Source organism: Phasianus colchicus, chromosome 16 (assembly GCF_987193195.1).
Source record: "Phasianus colchicus chromosome 16, bPhaCol1.hap1.1, whole genome shotgun sequence".
Taxonomy (NCBI): Eukaryota; Metazoa; Chordata; class Aves; order Galliformes; family Phasianidae; genus Phasianus; species Phasianus colchicus.
In genome coordinates, this window is record NC_143451.1 from 3,494,395 (window position 1) to 3,520,215 (window position 25,821).

General features: G+C 45.0%; 1 protein-coding gene across 2 annotated transcripts in view; it reads right to left on the reverse strand.

The window, feature by feature from the left end:
* Positions 1 to 25,821, reverse strand: part of XPO6 (exportin 6) — a 49,898-nt gene that overhangs the window by 16,443 nt on the left and 7,634 nt on the right. Inside the window, exons 2-11 of one of the 2 annotated variants that reach the window (XM_031595309.2) lie at positions 19,133 to 19,223; positions 17,730 to 17,842; positions 14,330 to 14,527; positions 12,106 to 12,265; positions 11,625 to 11,702; positions 7,608 to 8,061; positions 4,560 to 4,686; positions 3,659 to 3,768; positions 1,310 to 1,418; positions 490 to 579 (exon numbers count right to left, since the gene is read on the reverse strand). In XM_031595309.2, the coding sequence (XP_031451169.1) occupies positions 490 to 579; positions 1,310 to 1,418; positions 3,659 to 3,768; positions 4,560 to 4,686; positions 7,608 to 8,061; positions 11,625 to 11,702; positions 12,106 to 12,265; positions 14,330 to 14,527; positions 17,730 to 17,842; positions 19,133 to 19,223 (1,530 nt within the window). Of the gene's footprint in view, positions 1 to 489; positions 583 to 1,309; positions 1,419 to 3,658; positions 3,769 to 4,559; positions 4,687 to 7,607; positions 8,062 to 11,624; positions 11,703 to 12,105; positions 12,266 to 14,329; positions 14,528 to 17,729; positions 17,843 to 19,132; positions 19,224 to 25,821 lie in introns of both variants that reach the window. The other variant, XM_031595308.2, reaches the window with a different exon arrangement.

A 25,821-nucleotide genomic window follows, 5' to 3' on the forward strand; every position in this document is an offset into this window, starting at 1 on the left:
CCAGTAACAACAGTGACACTGGCTGGAGAGGAGCACTTATGTGCTCAGCTGTAATTCCCAATTGTCTGAGGCACTGTCCCCAGCATCTGTACCTAGCCTTTCATTAAAGCAAAGACCTCACCCTCCTAAAAATCCTAATGATGCTCATCTGTGCAATTAACAGTGCTGCTCCTAATATCAAGGTCAAGAGAAACAGCAGGAAGGTGTTTACACTTGGAAAGGGGAATTTCCATAGATCTTGGCAAGCAGCAATTAAACTCGGGTGCTCATGACAAAGCACCCTCTTCAAAACACACCAAGAAATCTAACAAAGCCAAAAAAAAAAAAGAAAAAAAAAGCATTTTCTTTCAATGTTTGGCCTCTCATTCACCAAACTTTTGCTCCTAAAAGCAGAAGTTTGGAAATGTGGTCTCTGTGAACCAGCTTGCAACAAACTCCAGTGGTTGGTACTCATTTTACACTGTACTTATGGTCTGTACGACTACTTACTAGCGTGGAGAAGGCATGAGTTGGCAAGAGCTCCATGACTTTTGCAACCACTTCCAAACTTTGGCGCAAGTACCGCTGCCACTCAGTCTGCTGCTATGGGAAGAAACAAGAAGGTGAGCACAGCATTTCCAGAAGGAAACAGACAGCCTCCTGTAGGCTGGGAATCAATGCTTGGGACAAGCCTTTCCAGGAACCCAGACAGTAGGAAACAGTGCTCTTCTGTGACCACCTGATTGCAAATGATGTTACCTATTCATACCTGGGGCAGCATGCCTAGGTTTCCCTAGAGTGATAAAGCCACATGTACTCACTCCTGAAGCACACTTAGTGCACAGGGGTCTGGCATCTTTTGTTCAGTACCACGTGGTTGTCTAGTGTTTTGGTCTCATATATTGGCCACCTACTTCACTTTACCTTTCGTGTCATCAGTATGGATTGAGATCATGTTTGCTGATACTGACTTTGACAAATATGCTTAAAGGAAAGTGCTAACAATATGTACAATTTAGAGCTTTTGTCTGGAAGACACTTCTGCATTTATATTCCAAAGCAATCAGGAACAGACACCAAACGCCTCTTGTAATCAGAAGTACATATCTATTTCTCCCTATAAGAACCAAGTTCAAAACAAAGGTCATATCCTATAAAGGAGGATAGAAATACTTCATACTACTTTAACCCTCAAAACCCAACACTAAGTGAAGCAGCAGCTGTTTGGCTTGTACAAAACACAAGCTTTGGGAAAGACATTCCAGGTGTAACGAGTGCAGAAGTTTTACATCTGAATTTGCAGCCGTCCCTGCTCAGCTCTGCTCCTTACATCATCATCCAGGGTCTCGTCATCCAGCTCCTCCAACTGTGCCTGGTTATACCTGAACTGGATTCGATTCAACACCTCCGTCAGCAACAGAACCAAGGCGTCTTCGTACCTATGGCCACAGAGAAAACAGCAGGAGAGTGATAAGGCAATTCTGCAGAGACTGCTGTGCTCACAGCCCTTACAGCAAAGGAGAGATGTAAAACAGGTGAAGAGCACAGCTGTACCAGCTTATACAGCCAACATCAAATAGATTTTGGGATTACGAGTAATGTGTCACTTTAGGTCGCAAGCTATCTGCAAGAAAAGTCCTTGACAACACTGCTCTCTCAGAGGAAAACTGATAACTGTTAGCTAAAGCAGCAGCCCAGGAGTCCAAAACAGAAAAGGCAGGAGGTGTGCTTTGTCATGAGCAATGACAGATGTACGTGAACAGGAGGCACAACCACCTCTTCCTGCTCCATCTGCTCCTCAGCAGCCTGCCTGGTGCTCTGCTTTGTGGGCAGAGAATGTAGAACAGATGAGGCTGGGCAGAGCTGCCTCAAAAGGGGACGTCCCTGAGGCTACTTGTTGTGCTGTCCTCTTCCCCTATGCTGACAGCCAATGAATTCAGACCTTTGCCCTATTAAAAAAAAAAAAAAGCCATTACCTTTTGCAATTCTACTATAACAAACACGTCTCTGAAAAAGATACCCTTTCACCTCAGGTACAATGCAACAGATATAGAGAGCAGAAGATGCTCCTTCCCACTGATCACGTAAATAATGCCAAACTGCAAAATAAGCAGTCATCAGCATTTCTGCTGCCACCACTGACACTGGGGGATTTGGAGTTTTGCTATGTTTGTTTTCTCTCTTTTCAACCACCTTCCTCCAAACACAGCTTGTCCTTCGTCCACTTCCACAACCAGCCACGTCCTCTTCTAGGTAAAATCAGGTTAGAAAAGCAGGCATTAAGACCTGCTAACAAAGGTTCAGGGAACAATGTGATCCACATGGCAGGTATTAAGCTGTGCCACCAGCTCAGCTGCTGACAGCTTTCTGTGCAAGGTGCTGAATTCCCATTTTTTGGTAATCAGATGACAGAACTCCAGATTGGGCAATTTACCCAGAAGTACCACTGCCATGTATACAAAATGCAGAATTTATAACCACAGAACAGGAAATTTCATCTGTGCTCCCGTGGTGTAACCACACCCATGCTGTCAAACTGAGCTGTTTACATGTCTAAAGCATTAAGGAAGCTGTGGCTATAGAAGCTATCATTAAGGACAGGTAGTTTTGACAAAGCAGCAGCACACGTTTTAACCACTTTTATGCCACTCCTTTTTGTTTTATAGTATCTCCAAGATAGACAGGGCTATAGCTTGTTTCAATTCTCTTCATAACAAAATTCCTGATGTAAAGATAACACACATCACTCTTTCACCAGATGAAAGGCAGCAGGATGCCAAGGCAGAGTTCAGCAGCATCAAGCAGACAGCAGCAAATTAGGAACAAATTATCACAAAGTTTAAGTGCAAATACCTGCTGCTACTTGAGAAATTAAGAGTACACAGTTCCCACGCTGGAAGGAAGAGAGCTGCCTGCTGTAAGCTAGTTCCCATTTACTCTTTGTGGTCATGACGCCAGGCTGCCTTTCGGTAAGTAACCACACATTTCAGATGCTCAAAGGGAAAAAAGCTTCCTTGTGCAATTAGTGAAATGCATATGGCATGAGCCATGGCACTGCCAAACCTAGAAAATCTGAACGAGATCCAGTATACTCACCTTATTTTTCTTGTTTGAATGGCAGAGAGAAACCTATTTCAGGAGATGGCATCTACAAGAGAGCTGCCAACCACTGTTGCAATTCGTACATGCAATTAGCTATGGAGGTCAGCAAGAAGAACTTAATTCTCAAACACAGCCCTATCAGTATTTCTCAAACACATATCCTTCAATTTTAACAGGTATTCACAACCCTAATTAAATTTTAAAAATTCCCAATTCATCAGGTAGCCATATGAGCTGTGTGTGAACCCTGACTATGCAACTTACTCTGTGGTCTCCTCCTCTAGTATGAGCTAAAATGTGCTCTAAAACATGCTAAAAATATATCCCAGTTCTATTTTAGCCTCCAAAGTTGTCTTCCTCTGGCTGCTGGGTTCACATACAATATTTTTAAGTGACCTTTCCTTCTTGCCTTTATTTTTTCTGTTTGAATTCTGTTCAATGCGTGACAAAACTCTGAAATTCACAATTACAGTCAGTGATTTTTAGAAAAAGAAAGGACTGAAATCACATACAGTTGTAAGCTTACTTCTCACAGACCTTCTATGAGACTATGAGAGACTACAGTCTGCCTGCTCACCTGTTGAGCACTGCTTCTTTGTCAGCCAGACGGCTCTTAATTTTGCTGGTCAGGTAGTCCAAGAAGAGCGTCCAGATGTCTAAGCAAGAGAAGTAACCTTCATGGGTAGGCTGAAACACAACAAAATTCATAATAAATAATAAATTTCACCAACTATGGCCATATCAATTTCACACATTGCAAATATTAGTTAGCACACGCTTCAATCCACAGAATAACTTCCTGCTGTATTGAAAGGCTTCTAGGAGGTTCCTGGGGAGATCTGCTGCCTCAAGATGTCAAAAGATGAACAGGAGCTTCAACACAAGGTGGGAACCCAGAAATGACAAGGAGGGGCTCAGCATGAACCCATCTCATGGCTTGCTGCACCAGCTTCCAGAGTTTTATGGGTCTACACCCTTGCCATTGTTTACATATGGAGGTTAAATAGGGACAAATTGCATTGTGACAGCTTCTACAGCACGGCAACGTGCATCAAAATCCAGTTCTTTTAAAGAGCAACACTGAAAAACACAAGGAAAGCTTCAGATACAGTAAAAAAGCAGACTCAGAACAGGCAAGTTGGATCGAGTTCCCAAGATGTCTTCCGTTCCAAGGAGTAGCAAAAAAACAACCAACAAAAAAACGAACAAAGCTCCAAACAAACCAGAAGTAAAGTTAAGACATTGGACAAACTGTTCTCACAAGGTAACCACACATGCCTGCTGTCTCCAACTAAATCCAGGAACACATTAAGGCAGGTCCCCAGTAATGCTGGAGGAGGGCCAGCAAGACAAGCCAATTGCTTCTCCTGGGCTAGCTTTACATATCAGTCCCACGGGGCAAACCAAGCTACCCCTGCTGGACAAGAAAACTGAACACAAGGAAAAGACCAAGAAAAAACAACATTGTAGGGCTGTACCTGATGAAAAGTGTATTTGAACAACAGTGCCAGAAACTCAACCACGGGGAACTGGGAGTAAGATTCAATTCTTCGTAGATGGACACTCACAAAGAGACGAAGGAAGTCTGTAAACTTCTCAATGTAGCTACAATGGAAAGAAGAGAACAGAATTAAGAAAAAGCAAAAGATGCTACAAGGAAAAGCAATGCCATTGAAACAGTGATAAATTCACTTTAAATCCTTTCATTAAATAAAGAACGTGATAATTAATAGGCAGTAGAACAATTAAAATGTAAAGCCCTGCAACAATTACCTACAGGACGGGCAACCCTTCATTCCATTAATACCTGAAACAGCAGAAAAGACAGTCTAGTCAAAAGCAACTTTAATATTCAGATAAATATAATCAAGTTTAGTCAGGCCTGCAAATAAACACAATCCCCCACCCTAGAGAAATAAGTGTAACAGCAAAACTCATATTACTGATGTATAGAGGATTAGTCACATTGTACCACCAAGGGATTCAGCTGAAAGCAAGAAGTTAAGGCAGAAGTTAGCAATACATGTGTTACAAATGTACAGGAGGTAGTGGGAGAGCCAGAAAGAGTTGCTCCTTATGCAGGGCAGAAGGTTGACTGTCATCCCAAAACTTCTGATCAGAGCCCAACCTTTTCTGACTGAGTTGGGCAACAAAGACAAATCTTCCTCCAAAGCAGGGGGACTTTTCAATGCTTGGGACCATACTAAAAGGAACATCCAAAAAAAGCCTGCTACCAAAATGTCAGGAGTTCAGCAAGAGCACGACCTCAGTGCAAGTACAGAGGGTTCCAGAGCACATTGCTCAATGAAAAATATAAAGAGCACAGTGGGATAAGCTGTTATTGTGGAACAGGGACATGACATGTCCTGCACAATGTAAGCTTCACCAAGGCTAGATATCCTCTTCAGATTGATTATGCTCAGAAGAGTGAAGTACTCCATCAGTACATGGACAGACACACTGCAACACCACGCACAAGCAGCAGAGCTCCAAGGCTGTGTGCGGAGAAACCCATCCTTCCCAGCTACAAGGAGCTCTGAAGTCTAAGAGTACTTCAAGCCTCTTCTCAAAAAGCAGCAGCAAGTTTGGTTTAGCATAATTTCAGAGAGGTGAGCAGTTTTCTTCTGTTACACTGCCTCACTCCCATTTCTGCAAACTGATTCGAGTAAAAATGCTTCTTTTAACCACAAGGCATTCAACTGGAAGCATTACCAGCCAACAGAGCTGCAACACTGCTTGTTATTATAAATCTATAAAATCATCCAATATTTTTGATCACGCATAAAATTGACACAAACCTTTTCTTTGGCACTGCCTGCTTGACAAGGATCAGCACTAAACACACCTGGCCACTGACCAAATTCTTCAAAAATAAAGCAGAAAATAAGTATCCAGACCCAAACACTTCCTTCCTTTTATCTGTTTTTATTTTTTAAGAGGTTCTGATCTGAGACCAAAGAAATTCTTACTTTGTGCCAAGCTCTGCAAACGCCAGAGCAACATCCACAGCACCACTTCTATCCACACTGGACATTTTGCATCCTCACTTCCCATATTTTCACATCTTCCAGCTGAAGCCAACACCAGTAAAGAAGCTTAAGCTAAATCCTTTTCTTGACTGTTTCAGCAGCAAAACTGACTTCATAACAGAACAAAAGGAATCATCACCACGAGAGGCTGCTGAAAGAGATGTGGGGCAGGCATGCCCTGGGGATGTGATCTACTGAGGTATGACAACTTCATCAGTACCAACTTTGTTTAGGATTGTTAGTCCAGTCAAGAAGATGCACTCAGGTGACAAGTGCACAACCCTGGCTCTCTGTGCACATATCCCATAAGCAGAGGTAGCACATTTCCACTGTACTGGGACATGTCCTACTTCCAGGGAAGGAACAATACTGAGGTCACAGGGAGTCAGTCTCAAAACGAGCAAGCAGAATTCACTGTTAAACAGAAGCCACAACTCATCTAGATCCAGTATCACGGAGCTGCAAGTGAATCTAAAGATGTGGAAAAAGGGAGCTTTGTGGAAGAAACGTGTAAGTCAGCTCCTCAAAAAGCCCACAACTGGTTTCCAAATTCACTTTTACTTCTAAGTAGGTATCAAACAGAAAAATCAATGAGCTCAAAATCCTTCCTGCTGCATTTCCATCATCACACATCCACAGCCAGGTACTGAGCACACTGACACAGTGATAACACATGTGCCAACATCAGCACCAGCTCTGCTCATCTCCCCACTGCAGGCACTGAAAAGCAGCACCGAGCCACCCCCTGCAGCACACTGTCAGCACATAGGTTCAACCACTCAACACAACAGTGAAACAAATCTCACTCCTACAAGCAGCAATATCTGATATGAAAGAGTCAGGCTGTTGTAGGCAACCAGCATGTCAGTGACTTTCTGGAAAGCAAAAAGAACACACAGCTGCTGAGCTGCTTCCTCTGCTGCCTCCAGGCACTCGCTGCTGGAAGCAGAGCACCCTGGGCTGCCTTTCAGTGGTGTTTAAAAGCAAAAAAGAAAAAAAACCCAAAACAGAGTAATCAGAAGCTGCCACATCTCAATAAAGAGCATGAGACTTTCCTTCCAAATCAGGACTCGCAGAACAACTACCCACTCTTTGTGTGCTTGGGTTTATGACAGAGAAGGCAGATACCGACCAGCGAAGGGAGTGCTGCAATGCCTTTACCTCACTGTGCCTCTTCTGCTGTTCTGTTACAACTGAATGAAGGGCAGGGTCAGCTCTTCTGCCACCTCAGACCTGCAGTCAAACAGCAACGAACGGGGAAAGGGGAGGAAGAGGACAGGAAAGAACACAAACCTTTGCCACCATGGCCACTTGGCAAACTGAGCCCCTGAGCAGAACCTTACCTGCGAGCACCTACCTTTCTGCCTGTCAGCACCAGCACAGAACTCTGAAAAAAAGGTGATTAGACACACCATGCATGACCGCAAATCAATAAAGACTGTCCTTTAGAAAGCAAGAGGCCCTAGCACAGCTACTCAGCTGCTTAGTTTCTCTTACCTTTCATCCAGTTCCTCCAGCCGGCTCTTCACCGTATGGGCGTTATTCTCCTTAGTAATCTTCTGCAGGAGGTAGAAAGTCTGCTGGAACATCCGTAACAAATACTCCTCAAACTCCATAGGCACACAGTTCTTGGACATCAGTTCATTGATGCAAGACATGGCCAAGACGCCCAGCCGGCCCCGTTCTGCTCCCAGCCCCACGTTCTGGCTGCTGCCATTGACTGAGGACATCTTCCTGACACGTGTGTCACAGCCAAAGCGGGCAAAGTGGAAGATGGTGGTGAGGAGCGAGGGGGTGATGCTGGTGGACAGAGGGATCCAGCTGAAGAGGTGGGCCAGGCACTCCAGTGCCAGGGAGCAGATGTATTCACTGTCTGTGTCGAGGATGGGGATTGGCTGGTTCAGTAATTTGGCTGCGCTGGGACTCTGCAACAGGCTGCTCAACAGGTCACCTGGGGGAAAAAGGGGAAAAGCACATTACAGATCAAGGCAGTTACTTTCCAGTGTCGCAACTGCAAGCCCCAGCCATAACCCAACAGCCACCAGAGCCTCTGGCATTGGTCAGCATGCAGATTTGTCCGAGATGGGAGAGTATTTTTTATTCTGGAACATTCTGAAGTTTCATACATATCCTACATGTCAGATCAGAGGGGTTACCAGGGGTCTATTTCCAACAAACAAGTTCAAGGGACAGCTCTGTACTGCACCATCAGCTTTACTGAGAAGGGCACACACAGCATTTTGCAAAATAAAACCATAGCAGCATGATGTGTATTTTAGGGATCTGTTACAAAATTGATTCCCTTCAAGAACTTGAGCATCCTTGATGTGAGTCCGCATAAATTCTGCAGCATGTCCATATTATATCAAAAGTTGGCAGAGTTGCTTCTGCTTGCACTTGACAGCTTGTGGGTTATGTAAGAGCAGAGGTGCTGAGAACCAAACCTTGCCCAGCATTTCTTCTAAGTGACCAACAGCCCATGGCAAGTGCACGTGACACTGCTCAGCCTCTGACCACTGCTGTGCAAAGGCTTCCTGAGCCCAGAGCAGTCTGAAGAACTCCATGCAGTCTGAGGATTTTTCTTCCATGGATTTATGAGGTCTGTAGCTGAGGCCATATATGCTTAATACATGCAACATCCCTATGCAACAGAGTTCCAGGGCTTAACTATACAAAGGGCAAAGACAGCCTTTCTTTGGGACATATCAATTGTGTTTCCTACTTCCTCTGTCCAAAGAGGGGAAAAAATTTCCATTCACTTCCTCCTTTTCACTAAAGTAACAGTCTGCTGCTGCAGCTCCTCATTCTGGATTTGGGATTGTACCTTTCTTCTCAATTATGTGGAAGCCACTCACTACCTTTATCACTGTTCTACAAAGCTTTTGCCTCTATTCTACCCTCCGTGATACAGAATACCAAAACTGCAGCTGCTAGGGAAGATGTGAGTGAAGCCCAAATCCACCCAGCACCCCAGCAGCTTTGTGTGACTGTTGCTGATCTGAAACTTCTCTTCCTCGGGTGCAAATCATCTCTTCACCTTTACAAATCCGCAAGCACTTGCTACATTATGGAATTTAAAGTTATCCCCCCTAGAAAATCAAATAACTTCTGAAAGTGAAAAGACTCAACACAAGAGCAGCACGAACGCTGAGGGTATGATTTACTGAGCTATTTTCCAAGTACTCAAAAGCATGCATGATGAACAGACTCCCAAGTCTCCATCCTTCATCAAGATGGATGCTCTGCATCACAAAGTTGATAACACTCTGCCATGTCTCACACTTTTTTCTCTCCCACTCCAGAACTGTAAGACATCACACCACCTCAACTGCATTAGATAATCCCACACCTGGTCTTAATATCAGAACAGCCCCAGCACAGTGTTCACAGCCATAGTTATGCTGCAGTGTGTTGCATTCTGCTCACAGAAGCAATCGTGCATCTTCCTAAGGGACTTTCCAGCAAACTGCAAGAACTGAAGATTCTCAGCTGTCAGTGCGTGGCCACAGCGTGTGAATCAGGGCTCTGTAACTCAGAGCAGTTGGTCCAAATGTTTTGCATCCAGTTAAACTCTTAAAGTTCAGAGTAGAAAGGATGTTAAGGTACATTTTGTATCTTTGCAAACAGGTGATGTATTTACAGGAAGAACAGCATTCATGCACAGGGGGAGAGCTATCTGGGAGAAGGACCTGGGATCATGCTAATTCTGCAGAAGCGGTAACAAATGTTTGTGCATTTGTTTACCATACATGTCCAAATACATCCATGGAAGGAATTAATCAAATACAGAGGTACAAATCATTCAAAGACAACACTGGGAGGCTGAGAGATCACTGCTGAGTGAATTCTATACTGATCTGCCTATACAATCCCTTACCTCAAAAGTTACCCAATATTGCACACATTGGAGTTCCTTGGCTTGAATGGTATGAGAAATGAGTTTAGTGTAGGTTTTAAGTGCTATTTTAAAACTACACAGGACTTGTGGCAGACATTGCACTCTGGTTCCCTGTGCAAAAAAGAACAAATGGATATTCCAAGTTCCTAAAGAGATTTCAGCTCTGACAGAAGACATGAAATGGTTATAGGAACTTCTGAAGCTTATTTTGCTTTTTGGAACACCAATACCTTCACCAGGATACAAAAAGGACAAGAGGGAGGCCTTATCTGAGCAAGGAAAATGCAACAAGAAATTACTGTTACCAGTAAGCAGGAATACTTTGCTGTGTGAATGAGATCCAAACGTACCCAACATGCATGTAAAAAGGTTTGTTCAGCTTACAGACTGCACAGGTTTTAATATAAAAAAGTATAGCACTCATTCAGCACGTAAGTCCATGCAAAAGTGTCACTATACCCACAGTAGAATTTCCCCCTAAAATCAAGATAATAGTGCTTTCCATTTAAGCTTTTGTGTTTTATGGATAAATATCAAAGTCTTAAAGGTCTAAGGAAAATAAGCACTTGAAATTCTGGTCCAACTCTGATTTAAACATAAAAATTGTATCAAAGCATGAACAAACCAAACACTAACATTCACCAGCACAGTCTAGTGCTGACCAGTGCAAACCAGCACAGGCAAGCCATCCACAGCCTTCAGTTAACTGCTTAAGGTCCTACAGACAAATCTGAACACACAAGGGATCTGTTACAACTCTTAACACACAGAACACAACTTGGTGTTAATGCACAGAAAGAAGCAATCAACCCCCAAGCGTTTCATCACCTCACTGTACACAACCAACATTATTGGTTTGCAGAGCCTAAACCCTTCTTTTTCCTTGTTAAAAGCAGGCAGATCTGAGATTCGAGTGTTTTAACAAAATATTGATTTCACTGCATGATCTGCTTTGTAGTCTGAGATGGAAAAAGATACCACATGCTGCTGGTCACTTCCTAGGCGAGATGAATGTAACAGGACAACAGCACATTGAGCACCACCGAAAATGGTTGTCATCTCATCCTTACACCTGGGGAGACCCTCTGCATCCACAGCTTTCCTTATAGCAGGATAAACGAAGTGTCCTCCAAGGACATAGAAACAGTCTCCTTTTCAAAGATAATTAATATGTATGTAAATGAGAATAGACAGACAACTCTGCAAAAGACCAACAGGAGTGGGGAGGAAATAGACTGTGTCAATAAAGATGCACAAAGTCCTGTCACTTTGCTTTTGAATTAGGCTTCAGTTTTGCTCCACTCTGCCTTTTGATGTGCTTAGAGCTGAAATTCACATATAACAGTGCCAACTCAGTGATGTTACAGCATTTTGAGCTGACACTTCAGAAAGCTTTTTGCCATCTGAGGACTGCAGTACTGCCAAATGAAGTGGCATTCTCAAGTGGGGCATCCCTTGCAGTGGCAATGGCTTCTTCAGCTGAAGTTAGCTGTTCTTACCTGCAATTTGTTGGCCTAAGAACAGCTTTAGGAAACAGACAGTAAAGGAAGGAATCTATACCTGGTATTGCAAGTTAAAGCACATGAAGATAAAGACTCAGCTTTATCTGTCCTTACCACTTTCTCCTGAAGTTGGGGATGGTGGCGGAGTGGCAGCAGTAACACTGTGTTTGTCCCAGATGCTCTCCAAAATACCTAGCCAAAGAGACATTTCTTACAACAGACAGATAAAAAAAACACTGATTCATTTAACATACCAGAGACAGATAGCTCTTCTCAAATACATCTCAAGGGCTTTAACAAGGAGCACTGTGTGTACAAGCATTCAGTATGTGTTTCAGGGTCACTAAGATAAGACAATCACAATCCCTCTTCATAAAGAGAAGGGCACACATAGCTGTATTAACTGCTCTGCTACACTAGCTTGCTTTGCACTGATCTGAACAGGGCACCCAAAGGTCAAGTGCTTGAGCAGCACGAGCAGTCACTACATCACCCACACCTTGCTTCACTGCTTTGAGAATGTGCAAACTTGCCAGCATCACAGGGGTGAGAAAGCAAGTTGGTTGTTTCAGACTGCAAGCACACCAGCTCATACCTGTGAGGAGTCCAAGCACGGTTTGCACCTGGTCCAGCAGCAGCTTACGTAGCTCTTCCTTGCGGGCTACACTCAGATCCTCACGTGGACACGCCAGCTCTTCTGAGGTTGTTTTCAGCATGATCAGTCCCAGAGGAGTGGTCACAGGTGACTGAATCAACTGAAAGGAAAAGGCATGAATACAATGTGATAACATCCTGAAAAAGTTTCAGATCACAAAGAGGAGATGAGCAATTCTGCCTGCAGTTCACAGCTGTTCCAGGACTGAGGAGTAACAGCTCTGAGCTTGCAGTGCTGCAAGGATTCCACTTCCTGAGACATTAACCTATGATGTTGCAACAGTTCAAGCACTATGAGAGTCCTTGGGGTTTCATGAGAGCTTTCATCATGACACTGCACACATTCTCTGTTCCAGCATGTTTACCAGTAACAGTTTGTTCCTCCCATTTACTGCCTTCTGCTGACATCACCACTTTTCAGAACCACAGTACCCATGGTTTCACCAGGTAATGAGGTTGCTGCTCAGAGCCTGCAACATCAGCCAGGCAGCTCCCCAGAAGAAAACAAAAGCATTCCTTCCAACAGCATACAGACAGCTGCAGCCAGCACTGGGTGGCAACAGAACACAGCTATGGAGTGCACCTCTGCCTGTGGCTGCATTGTACTTCATGCTGGAAATCACATTTACCCTAGAAGAATGACTTCCACCGTGTACAGAATGCACAGGAATAGGAGCAGAGAAAGCAAGGATTCTTGCCTTTGTTAGCCATTAGGATATTAAAGACACATTCAGGTGGGGAAAAAGCTGAAAGACACCCTGATCTCTCAACCTGAAACATCCAAAATGATTTATGCACTGCTCTCACCAGGAGGAAAATAAATCTCAAGTCAATCACCATTATCACCTTGAAGTCATAAATTAAACAGTGCAGGCTGACTTCAGCTCACTGGCCCATGAGACCAGAGACAAATTGGCCTAATACTGATCAGGCTGCATATTTTGGTGAAATATGTTGGGGAAAAAAAACACCTTTAAGCTCTTTGTCTGGATGTATGTGACTTTGGCCTTCAGAAAGGAAGCATGATGGTACAGGAGCTGGTAGCAGGTTGGTATTAGGAACAATTTCTTCTTAGAAGGAGTGGTGGGGCAGCAGCACTGCTGCCCAGGGAACGGTGTGGTCACTGACCCTGAAGGTGTTCCAGAACTGTGAGGATGTGGCACTGAGCCTTTAGAGTACTGTGATATCAACTTGCTGCTCAAGAATCAAAGAATTGCTTTAAATCATCTCAGAAGACAAATCTGAGATCAGACGGCTCTGCAACTCTAGCACAGGAGCTGTGTTTTGCTTTCACTTTTCTGGGGTCTTGAAGTTGAGGTATTTGTGTTTCTCTTCCAATTTATCTGAACAATTTTTGAAGGTTTCTGCTACAGAAACTTATTAATGGGAGCACTTCCCTCAGATGCTCAGCCCACAAGGAGAGGCTTAAGGAAAAACTAAAGTAGGCTCTGTATGCACTAAAGATGGCTAAGTAGATTACAAAGTGTTTCCAATTGCAAATTCAGATGTAATCAAAGCCAAAACTTAAATATAGACAGTTGTCTTAAAGTACTTATTGTTAGAGTGACAACTCAGGAAAAAAATGCAGCATGCTGCACTATGTGGTCACAAAGAGCTATTTCAGAAGAGATTACTCCAGTTTGCAACAAAACAAGCCTGGGATGCCAGGTGGGCTCATTTTCTTTTGCAATTAATACTAGATCCATTTGTCTTAGCAAAAACTCTTGACACTTAGGGATGTTGATTTATTTCAGTAATTGCCTTGGGGCTTGTCTATGGGCATAGCTGCATTCAGACGATGCAATTATGTCAGCAGAAAAAGGCTGAGCAGCATTTCAGCTTACAGCCAGACTCTAAGTCAATTATGAACGTTTTGGGGAGAATTGGAAACAAAGTACTCAACCAAAAGATGACGTCTGCAACAGTGAGCTGCTAGTCAAGCCCAGGCTTCACCTGAAGATGCTGCGTTTCAAACAAGTAACATTCAAACTAGCTGCAGCATCTCAGCCAGGGGCCTCAAATACTCCTCCTTGTTTTCTGGATGAGACCTCAAACATCCCTACAGCATTCAGCTGGCAACTTTACGTGATGTGGTGCCAAAGTTTTTCAGGGTAACCTGAGCTCTAGAATTAGGTGACAAAAAAATATCTTTAGTACCTTCTTACCTGCAAGATGTTAGTGAAAAAGTCGTGGTAGAACATTGGCCAGTCCTGTCGGCCAATATCCACAATGACTTTGCAGAGTTTGTTCCTGATGAAGTAAGGCAGAGTTTTGTGCTGAGCTAGCAGGAGCTTGGGCAGGCAGCTGCGGATCTCCATTTTGTCTTGAGATGGGACCCCAAGCCACATCTTATTGATTAGGTTCTGGAAAAGAAACAGAGCTCTCCAATGAGTCCATCGTAAACAAGCTGATATGACATGCTTCACTGAAGATAAATACTTTGGTGTCTGAATAGGATAACCTTAATGATACCAGGTATAGTGCCTGAAGGAAAAGCATCTTAATATATATATTATCAGCAGCTTTTCAGACATAACTTATTGCTTTCTTAAAGAAAACCTGGGAAAAGCTGATCCCCTACAGCCTCAGGTGTAGCTACAAAGCTCAGTGTGAAAGTCAGCAAGAGCTGCACTCATGGGGAGACCTCAGGCACACAGTACAGGGACAGAGCACTGCTCAGCACTGCTGCATCTCATGCCTTAGGCTTGTCTGCCACAATGCATGAGGCAGGGGGAAAGGCCATAGCTTTCAGATCTGTCCATGCCTTTTGCTGACCATGCATAGCCAGTTAAAAAAATAAGCATCTACAAGTGATTTAGTTCAAGCTTCTTGGCTGCCACAGGCAGACCTGCAGATAAGAAAACAAGGAGACATCAGCAGGTTAAAGGAGAAGACACTGCCCTTGTTAAAGCTCTGACCCCAGCTTTTTAGGTGAAGTTACCATTTCAGATGCACAATTATTCAGCAGCCCTAACCCTGCTATCTTTATCAGCACAAGGATGAGTATGTGAGAACTAACCCAGGCAGAACAAGAGCAGCTTCACAGGCCATAGACCCTGCACCACTACCTCTGAATAAGCTCTGCTACATAACAGGGTCCTAGGGCAATGGAAGACAGCAGTGCTCAGGCTGCTGAGCAAAACTCACCGAGCCCACCTCTTACCAGCCATGCAGTGTGCAGGAACAAGTTCTAACAAAAAATGAAGTTCCACACCCAATACAACAGTATCAGACACACAGAACCCTTGCAAAATCAGATTTTCACTGAAGATGACTTCTACTATCTGATGGCACATCACCATACTAACCAGCCTTCGGTCAAGCAGAGTTGGCTGCTTGCCTCTATCTTTTAACCCTGGACATCCACACTTCCCCTTCTAAAGGGAAAAAATAGCCCTGCATGAGGCAGAATAACAACACAGAAGGGAAGTAAGCTTGGCTCTCGATAGCTCTGAGGCTCCAGAGGTCTCCTGGAGCTCAGCTGGAAGGTTGCTTCACGAGCAGTGATTCTGCAGTGACAGGGCAGCACTTAAACAGAAAGCTTTTAGTCCACTTTAAAAAAGCAGACAAAATCCATATGAAGAGTCACAAATTGCTTTCCTGCCATGCTACAATCCCATTTAGGGACTCTGGAGCATTAATTGCTCTGCCTCTGGGGATAATTTACACAGGAGGCCTGCCACAGGGGCACTATCTGTAGCTGTTTGCAGGCATATAGCTGGAAAATGCAACAGCAGGGAATGCTGTGCAGTGCTTCTGTATGACATGGAAAGCTATGCTTATGGTTAGAGCAGATCAGAGATACAGTACTAAGGTACCAGTTTAGTATGCAGAGATGGGTATATACATACACACATATAGATGGCTCACAGACACACAAATTGTCTCAAAAAGGTTAACAGGCTTTTTTTCCTTTCCCCTGGAGAGGATCCAAAAGCTTAGAAACCAACAATGGCCCAAATCAAATGACAGTTCCCCACTGCAAGACCAGAACAACTTCTGAAGCACCCATAAAACTGGCAGATTCAGCACTAATATCCATCCTCGTGTTCACAGTTCACTCCATTCATGTGAAAGTGGCAGTTTTCTTCACCTGAGAAATGTTCTTGGGAAGGCATTCTCTTTTCCCAGAGCAAAAGGAGACAACAGTTCATGTGGAAGGGGGCCAGGAGGAGGGCCTTTACACCAAGTCAGCTATTAGCTTTCTGGATATTCTAGAAAACACAGCATTCACAGGAAGTTTTAGGGATGAGCCTTGTGTCCCTACACATGGTTGGACCAACATTCAACACAGAGCTGAGGAGCATGGTACAGCTGCAGACCCGCAGAGGAATGGCCAAAGGCAGAGTGCTAAAGTAGTTAAGATCAGGAATGCCAGCTTCTCCACTGAGAGATCTTAATCTCTCAGCTGAGCTATGGATTGCTTCCCTCACTTTACACTTGCACAGTGATTTCTTTGTTCTGTTTAGTTCTGGGCACAATTCTTTTTTTCAGTACTACTTTCTCCCTTTGCCCAGAGAGCCTGAGGCTCAGTAACCAAACATGTTTTCCTCCTCCTGAAAATCAGTTTAATTATTGTTCCTGCGTAACATCTGTTCCATATAACTTCTGCCACTCCTTTCTGAGAAGGGTCTCCTGATGGTTAAGGGCCACACAGATTCCTTTTGTAGATCTATTTCATCTTCCTCCCTTCACAGCCCTGGATAAACGGAGTCTTCTACCTCAAGAAGTCAACAACAACACAGACACATAATTTGCCAAGGCAACTTCTAAGAACAGAGTTGTTTGCTCTGCCTATAGAGCAGGCCACTGCAGAGGGCATTAACACTCCCTGAGTTTGGAGCAAGGCTCAGACTGCAATCCAGCCCAGAACAAGTGCAGAGACCCAAAGAAAAGAAAAACAGACCCAGCTGACCACAACCAAACCCCAGAATATCATCAAGGAAAGATAATGCACTGCTCACTGAGATACAAGCTGATAAGACAAAACTTGCACAGAACATTTTGTTTCTTCCAGTAGCTATACAAACCAATACTCAGGCTTTTAACCACAACTTTTTTCTGTTTTATAAATAAGTAAAAAGTGGGACATGCTCTTCTAAGAGTGACCTTCCCCTCTAGAACTCACACAAGCTTGCGGGATGTAATTCCAAAAAGAGCATGTCAGAAAAAGAGATTTCAAAGATAAAAGCAATTTGGTTTCACCCCTTAGCATTACAGTTTGCAGCAGCTAGGAGGTAGCCACACACATTTCTACTATAAAGGAGAGTATAAAAGCAGTAATTCTTAAAAGCGTGGTGCAGAAAACTTGAGCAGCCTCTCAAACTGCAGATAATTTGTACTCAGAGATGCCAGGAACTTAATTCTTCAATTTATGTACAAAGATTCTCCTACTGTAAGCCTGCCATTAAATAACTTCTTTAGGAGAAAGCAATAAAAGAAGCTGTATCACTGTCCTCATTAAGGCTGCCTTTTTAGAGAAACATTTTCAAATAAAATCGATTGTCATATAGAACTGCATCAGACAAGGAAAATGCACCATGCAGACAACAACACACATCTTACCTCAAACACAGTCAGACTGTACATCATCACGTAGTCATTCCTTGTGCTTGACAGGAAATAGAGGCAGAACCTCCAGGCTCCTATCTGCTGAGCGAAATTATTTAAAAGCTCCTCTGAAAAAACAAAGTATTAGAAAATGCATTAAAATACTCAAGCTGCAAACAGAGTCATAACAATGTACGTACAGCACACTGAGCACAGAAAAAAAAACCATGTCCAGGGTCACTCAAACAACCAGGGCAGGGGGTATCACACTCAAAAACCTTGAAAATAATCTAACAGCAGGCTTCAACAAAAAGAAAATAAGTGTGTCAAACAGTGTTCTGAAATGACAGACGTGCTACTCTGGGCTAAGTGCTGAATGTTGAGACTAGTTGGAAAGAAAAAAAATATATTAAAAAAAATTGCGCTTGTTTAAATGCAATTGCTTCAGGAGACATTGGCTTGGTAAGTCAGCACCAAAAGCCTCAGCACCTCCAGTGAAGTGCTGGTGGGCATCTCAGGTCAGGCAGCTGCACACCAAATGGGGCAGGAAGGAGAAGCTGCAAGGGCTGTGCTACAGGCTGGCCACATTTCAGCCTTCACAGTAGGTTTCCTTCCTGCAGCTAGACCAGGAGAACAGGGAGATACCGAAAGGAACACAGCAATGGTATTTGGACTAAATGAAAAGGTACAATAGAGATCCACTCTAGCACTGCAGGTGATCTCAATAGAAGAATAGTTGGCCAGTTGCTCAATAATTCATCCAGATTTTTGGAATAAATCTTTCACACTGATCATACCTTTGCACTGAAGTCGTAGAAGTGGCAGAAATTTGAGAAGAAAAGCAGAACGATCTATTGGTGCCCATTAGGCACAGCAGAAAGGAGCTGTTCTGGAGGACCAGCATGATCTCTGCTGGTTTTCAGAAGGACACATTTAATAACACTCCGCAAAATGAAACCTCACTGTTTATTCCCCCTTGTCATTTCACATTAATTAGGGCATTCTTCTGCTTTCCCTCCCTGGGGCAGGACAACTCCTCAAGTCCATGCACCACCTCTAGGAAGAAGGTGAGCATTTTTCAAGCCAAGCAGTCTAACACCATGCAGGCAGAAAAAAAAACATCCCTCCTCCACCCAAGTTCCCACTCAGTAAAAAGAATCTGCAGCTCCGTGCTCACAGGAGCAGTTACTGATGTTAGTTACTGATGTCAGTTACCTGTCATGGGATCTTCCAAACCCAAGCTATGCGAGCCCTTACTTCAATTCACACAAGCAGGAGAGACAGTGATGCCAGTTCTGCATCAGACAGGGCACTTTTCCCTGCCATATTTGTTTAATAAAAGCACAAAGTGACCTCTGGTGAGGTCTGCAGGCAGCACAACGCAGTGGGACTGTCCCTTGGAAGGGGCAGGCACTCACCTATCTCCCGCTTCCGCTCATTTGTTGTGCAATTGTGGAAGAACTCAGTCATCAAACTCTCCAAAGCCCGGAGCGAGGCCTCTTCAGATGCCTGCAAACAACATCAAGAGGAAGGAGTTAATGCAGATTTCCACTCTGAATTGCACTCAGTGTAGATGATTTCTTAAAAGAGAGCACTTGGAGGTTGACATCCTTTGTGCCACAAAAACAGAAGAATGAAATCCAGGTAGAGAGCAAAGCAGCGTAGAATTCAAACAGCTCGCTGCACCCAACAAGGTTTGTCAAAGGGAAAGTCAGGACCATCACTAAGGGATCACTTGCTCAGTTGCATTAAGCAGTGACACCAGTGGGAAAAGGTTCCTCCTTGCCCCTGGTCAGTAGCCACAAGTCAGCTCAGCTGTGTCACACGATGCTCACAAAAACAGCAAATTCCAGCCAAGATGCTTCCAGCTGATGCCTAGAAGGGTGTGCATCTGCAGCACCAAAAGAACTGTGGCAGCAGCAGCTCCAGAGATGAAAGCATTTCCAGCCCTTTGAGAAGGGACACACAAACATTCAGAGGCTCAATTAAAGATTTGGGCCCCACATGCCCAAATTTAGCTTTTACTATTGGAAATAGTTACAGCTCAGTATGGGTGAGTCAAGGTTATGGCAATTTCATGGCTCTCTGGAGCTGAGATTTTACTCCAGTAATATCCCAGCACTGAGGATGGCCTCTACCTGCACTGCAGCTCTCTTTCAACTGAACCCAATAATGGATGGCCTTAGGAAGCAGCAGGTCCATGCCATGGCTGTGCTACTCCCCTCCCTCCCACGTTTTCAACTCATGCAATCAATAACAAATTCTGCAAGATCCAGGGCCCATCTTCCCTCTGTGTAGAAACAATGCAAAACAGGGAAGAAAACTTGAAAATTCTGCCTCTAAAAATAAAACCCAACCCAACCAGTGACTGGCAGCCTTCTGCAGGTAGCAGAGCAGGACAGCAGGAGCACCACTGCTGCCCGCTCCCAGCTCTCACAGCATCTTCAATGGTTCAACAAAGGAATACAGAATTTCAGCTTCTTTTCTACTTCTACCCCCTTCCCATCACCCCCTGTAAAGTGTGTGCTCTAGAAAGCAAGGACTGCATTAGCAAAAAATAGAACGTTCTGCTAGTGAGCAATTGGCTTAAAATAGCCTACAATCGAATCAAAGCCACTTTGTCAACTTAAGTGAAAGCAAAGCACTCAGTCACTGCCTCCATCCATGTGCACGTGGCCTCTGTGGGCAGCTGCCCCATGAAGTGCCCCCCCATCCAACAGCCCCCACTGCAAAAAGAGAAGCAACGCCGTGCTGAGAGCTTCATTTGAAGAACCCTGCTGGAGTTGCTTTCAAGATATCAGGATACAGCTGTGCTGCCACTTCTGCACGTTTCTCTCCTGGATGTTTCATGCTGTTGCAAATTCCTTCCTAACCTACTTACTCTCAGTAAGATTCGGAGAGAATTTCAGCAGTTCCATAACACAGAGTGCCACTGGCAGCTTCGGTTGCCCAACACCCACAAGGCAGTTTTCATGCCTGGCTCCCATTGACTCGTTGGAGTCAGGCTTTCCCACTGAGCACTGCTCTCTCCACCCCAATGCTCCACATTGCTTTAGTTCAATGGGAAGCACTTGCTCCTTGCACAAAGATATCGGGATGTGAAGGGTTTGGGATGAGTAAGTCAAACTTCCTTTAGGAAGGACACTCAAGATTAATCCTGTTGGATTTTTTAAGGTAAGATCCAAGATTAGGAGGCTCAGGGGAGACCTCACAGCTCTCTACAACTCCCTGAAAGGAGGTTGTGGTGAGGTGGGGGTTGACCTCTGCTCCCATGTGATAGGATTACAGGGAACAGCCTCAAGTTGCACCAGGGGAGCTTAAGGTTGGATGCAAGGAAAGATTTCTTCTCTGAAAGAGTGGTCAGGCACTGGAATAGCTGCCCAGGGAGCTGCTAGTCACTGTCCCTGGAGGTATTCAAGATACATTCAGATGTTGTACTAAGGGAAATATTTAGTGGGGAAATATTGGTGATAGATGGACAGTTGGACTGAACGATCTTGGAGGTCTTTCCAACCCCGGTGATGATTCTATGAAGATTCATTTCCTGCTTCTGGAAGTTGCACAATTTTCATAACTGAACATCTGCTGCATCACTGACTCCCTGCTACCTCAGTTCAGAGATGTGGAAGATGACTGACCCAGCTCCTAGGAATGCAGCCTCTGACACTGAGCAGCACCACTGCAATATTCCAAGTGTCAGGAGCAGTAGGAAGAGGAGCACAAGGCTGGCACTGCAGGAAAGGAGCAAAAGTGGTGACCAAAGCACAGCACTGGCACCTGGTCCTGCTGAAGCTCATCTCATTGGCCTCAGCCCACTGATGCAGATCCTGCTGCAGGGCCTTCCCACCCTCAGGCAGATTAATACTTCAGCCCAGTGCCACCTGCATTGTGACTGTTTTATGCTCCCACTTGAACTCTCCCTGTTGTTCCTGAGGTGTGGCCAAGGGCAGATGAATCACAGATTGGCCTGGGTTGCAAAGGAGCACAATGCTCATCCAGTTCCAACTCCCTGCTATGTGCAGGTCACCAACCAGCAGACCAGGCTGCCCAGAGCCACATCCAGCCTGGCCTTGAATGCCTGCAGGGATGGGGCATCCACAGCCTCCTTGGGCAACCTGTTCCAGTGCCTCACAGGTAGAGCAGCAGTGATCAGACTGGACCTGCAGTGGGCTCCGCACAGTCTAAAGCCAGCCAGGTTCCCACAAGCATTGTTGCTGCACACCAAGTGCTCCTCCATTCTGGAGATGTGCATGACAGAAAGGCAGAGAGCAGCCTTCTGCACTTGGTAGTGCCTTTGGGTATCCCCAGGTTAACCTCCCATGGGGCACGCAGCAATCATCCAACTTGAATGCAGCTCTGAGATAACTGGGTCGTGGTAAAGAGGATGCAAGGACAAGTGCTGCTGGAGAACTGCAGAGGGAAGTTACTATACTTTGACAGCCCACAGGAATTATCCAGTGAGGCCATAATAAGCACAGAACTGCTTGCAGGACCTGTGCTGAACCCCACTGTGATATCTCTAGTACTACCACTCACGTTAAGATGCAGGCAGCCTCCACTCCACTTCTGTGCTGGAGAAAAGGGACAAGAAGGTACTGCAGGGACTAGGGGAAGAGCTGCTGCCTCTGCCCCAGGCAGCACACAGACACAGCAGGGGCTGCCCCAGCCCCACAGAGATGGGCAGGCAGGGCGAGGTCAGCCCCACAGGCAATCAGAGCCAGCAGTGCTCACATTTCTCAAGTTGTTAAAGGCAGCCAAGGTCAGATTCCATGTGTCACCATCCACGCCGCCCCACCGCTTGGGATTCCTTAAATCCAGCGAATCCCACAGCTTGAGACAGTGCCATCGGCCACAGCGTGGTTGGGTGACACATAAAACAAACGTGCCAGGATGCTGGCGTCAGACCTGCCAAGAATGTCACTCTTGGAATTGCCCATCTGACCCCCAGTGAGGCTGCCAGCAAGCAGGGTTGGAGCTCCAGTACCCAGGATACTGCAAAGCTACGCCCTGACCACCCCCAGCTCTGTCCTGATAATTTTGTTAAGGGCGATTCAATAACTTATCAAGACAGAGGTGTGTAGTTGCTTACTCACAGCATTTATCTCTGAGCTCCAACCTTTAATACTGGTCCCATACAACCAGACAAGCGAGACTCACAAGTGAGCTTCCTCTCTGAACAGCAATTACATGAATACCCAGTGATTACATATTCTTCATCCAGGAAATCCTCCAAAAATCATAGACCTCTCAGATCCCCAGGTCCAACCCCAACCCACCCCACCATGCCCACATCCCTCAGTGCCACATCCCCACAGCTCTGGAACACCTCTGTGGATGGTGACCCCATTGCTCCTATGCAGCAGTGCCATTGCAGCACTGCTCCGAGAATAAATGTTTCCAAATTCCCAATGTGAACCTCCCCTGGTGCAACTTAAGGCCCATTTCCTCTTGTCCTAAATAAAAAGGATCAGCAAAACCTAGATATACCAGCTGACTGTTTTAAGAGTGCCATAAACTGACTTCTCTTCAGAATAGCATTAATAGCTGCCTACCTATGGCATTTTGGACTGCTCAAGGTCTGAATCACTGCACCAGATAAGGCTCTAAAGAAGCTGTCTCCCCATACCTGTCAATGGGCTCAGCCATCAGAAGGATGAGAGCTGCAGCGAGTGGGAGAAAATACACAGGACAGCGATATTAATGATAAAACATTTGGGGCCATACTGATGAGAGCTGCTGCCAGACATAGGAATTGGGTTGTGGTTGCAATTTAGACCCTGCATGTTTATTTGAGCAGAAAATGCTAATTTTAGTTCACATCAAACCGAAGACATTCTCCCTCCTACAAAAGCATTTGAGTATTCTGGGAAATATGAAAGTGCTTATAAAAGCTATAACAGCTCATAAAGCTATTTAAGCTTTCTCCAGAAGAGCTTCCATCTAGAGCATACTTGCCTTTTTTATCCCCCTACCCCCCAGTTTTGTTTTCTATTCACTAAAGATCAGAGCTACAAAGCAGGGAAGCTGTGTGCCTCAGCCAGTGCCAACCAGCAGCTTCATTGGCCGTGGCCACACCAGATTGTCACTGCACTTTCATAAACAAATGCTTTTAGAAAAGAAAGTGATCATTTCTGTTAGAGGAAAGCTTTCCCCTAATGCTTGGCCATAAAACCCTACGCCGTTAACCTTCTGATGGCTGCTATTAACAGCTCAGCAGAGAATCGATCATACAAATGATGCTCTAAATACGGCCCTGCAGCTGATGACAACAGCAAGAGGTTTTGTGGGCTGTTTTAATGCACTTGGAAACGGATATCACTAAGACAAAATTATGGCAACCTCGTGTACAAAGCTTTTTTTTTTTTCCCCTCCCCTCTTTGTTTGCCAAGATGTTAATTGCAGCTGCAGCCTCACAAAGGTGCCTCCTGCTGTCCTTTGGGCAGTGCTGTATCAGCAGAGACACGGCATCCCTGTCCCAGCCAGAAGTGCTCCTGCAGGAATTCCCATTGTGCCCACATTGGCAACTGCTGGTAAAACAAAATTCATTAATTTCCCATCTTTGCTGCCTCTAAATGGTCCCATTCCCTTTTACTTGGGAACCTTCTGCATCCACTTTTGTGCAGCTACTTACTGACAGTCATACGAGCAGATACAAACCATTACACTTTGCTGCTGAATTTTCTTCCACGTATTAGCAGGCTGGATGTGGCTCTGGGCAGCCTGCTCTGATGGTTGATGACCCTGTTCGTAGCAGGGGGGTTAAAACTAGGTGAACATTGTGGTCCTTTTCAACCCTGGCTGTTCTATGATCTTATGACATACTATTTACAATATTGCAGATCATTTTTAAGCACGCAGTAAAGGATAACTGAATTATACACATAATGTGTATGCACGTGCCCTAACACAACCACTTACTCATCAGCTTTACCAATTACCAGGGTGTTTTCCAGAGTCCCTCCCTGTCCCAGCCCCAACATAACAGGAATTCCCACATCAGCAGTGATGGCCTCAGAAGGTGCTGGGTCATTTCAAGCCTGCATGGTTCACCACAGCCTTCCTTCTGCTGCTGCCAGCATTGGCACTGCTCCATTGACCCTCAGAGCAGCTGTGGGCCGCTCTGTGCAGTGAAGTTCAGGGTAAAACTGAAGCACAGCAGCAACAAAATCAGTATTATGGAGTGCTTCAAAAACCAAAACACAGCCGTATGACACCCAACACATGCTCCAGAAGGAATGAATGCACGCTACACTGAGGCAGAGCTGTGCAGCTCAAAGCAGTGCTGTGTTGCAGCTCATTGTTCCCAGCTAACTATAAGAGAAGACTGGGTATTCACATACATTCCACAGATCTCGGACAGAACTGCAAGGCTTGCCCAGAAGTCTTCAGATAGGAAGCAGTGCACAGCCCCATGGCAGACGTGTTCCCCTGCAGCGCGCTGCTGATGATATCAAGCTCTCAATTTCCTCGTTGCATTTCAAACATGTTTTCGTGGTTTCATGAACTGAAACTAGGCAGAACCTCAGCGTGCCGTGAGAGCAGTGCAGGCTCCTGGTGCCATTTCAGGAGACCTCCTGGCTGCAGCACGCAAGCAGTCCTCTGCTTCATTTGCTCCAAGAGCCACCACTCCTGCAGTGCACTGACAAGATGCTGATTTTGCAAACTCGTTTCTCTTATATTGCAATTTAAGCCAAAAATCTGCCATAGAAGTCATGAATTACTGCTCTAAGGGCAGTGAAGGAGGCAGCAAACATGCTATGCTGTGCTCAGATCCTCTGTGACAAAGCTGCTGCCCAGCACGTGAGCTGGGGAATCCTGCCTCTACTGCTCATCAATTCAGAAGTGTCAGAATGCACCTCAGGAATCAATGTGTTTTATTTAAACATCAGCCTAAAAACAACCATAGGCTGAACAGCGCTGCACTGAGCAAGCTATGGAAAGGCAGCAGCGATAAGCTGATTTCTGGAGCAGGATAAGGAGATCACCTTACCTGTAAACACCACCAGGTACACAGGTAATCAGGCACCTTTTAGAATACCTATAGGATCATATTTCTACAATCATCTTGTACAGGCAGGTTCAGTTACCTGGGTACAGGCTTTAAGGC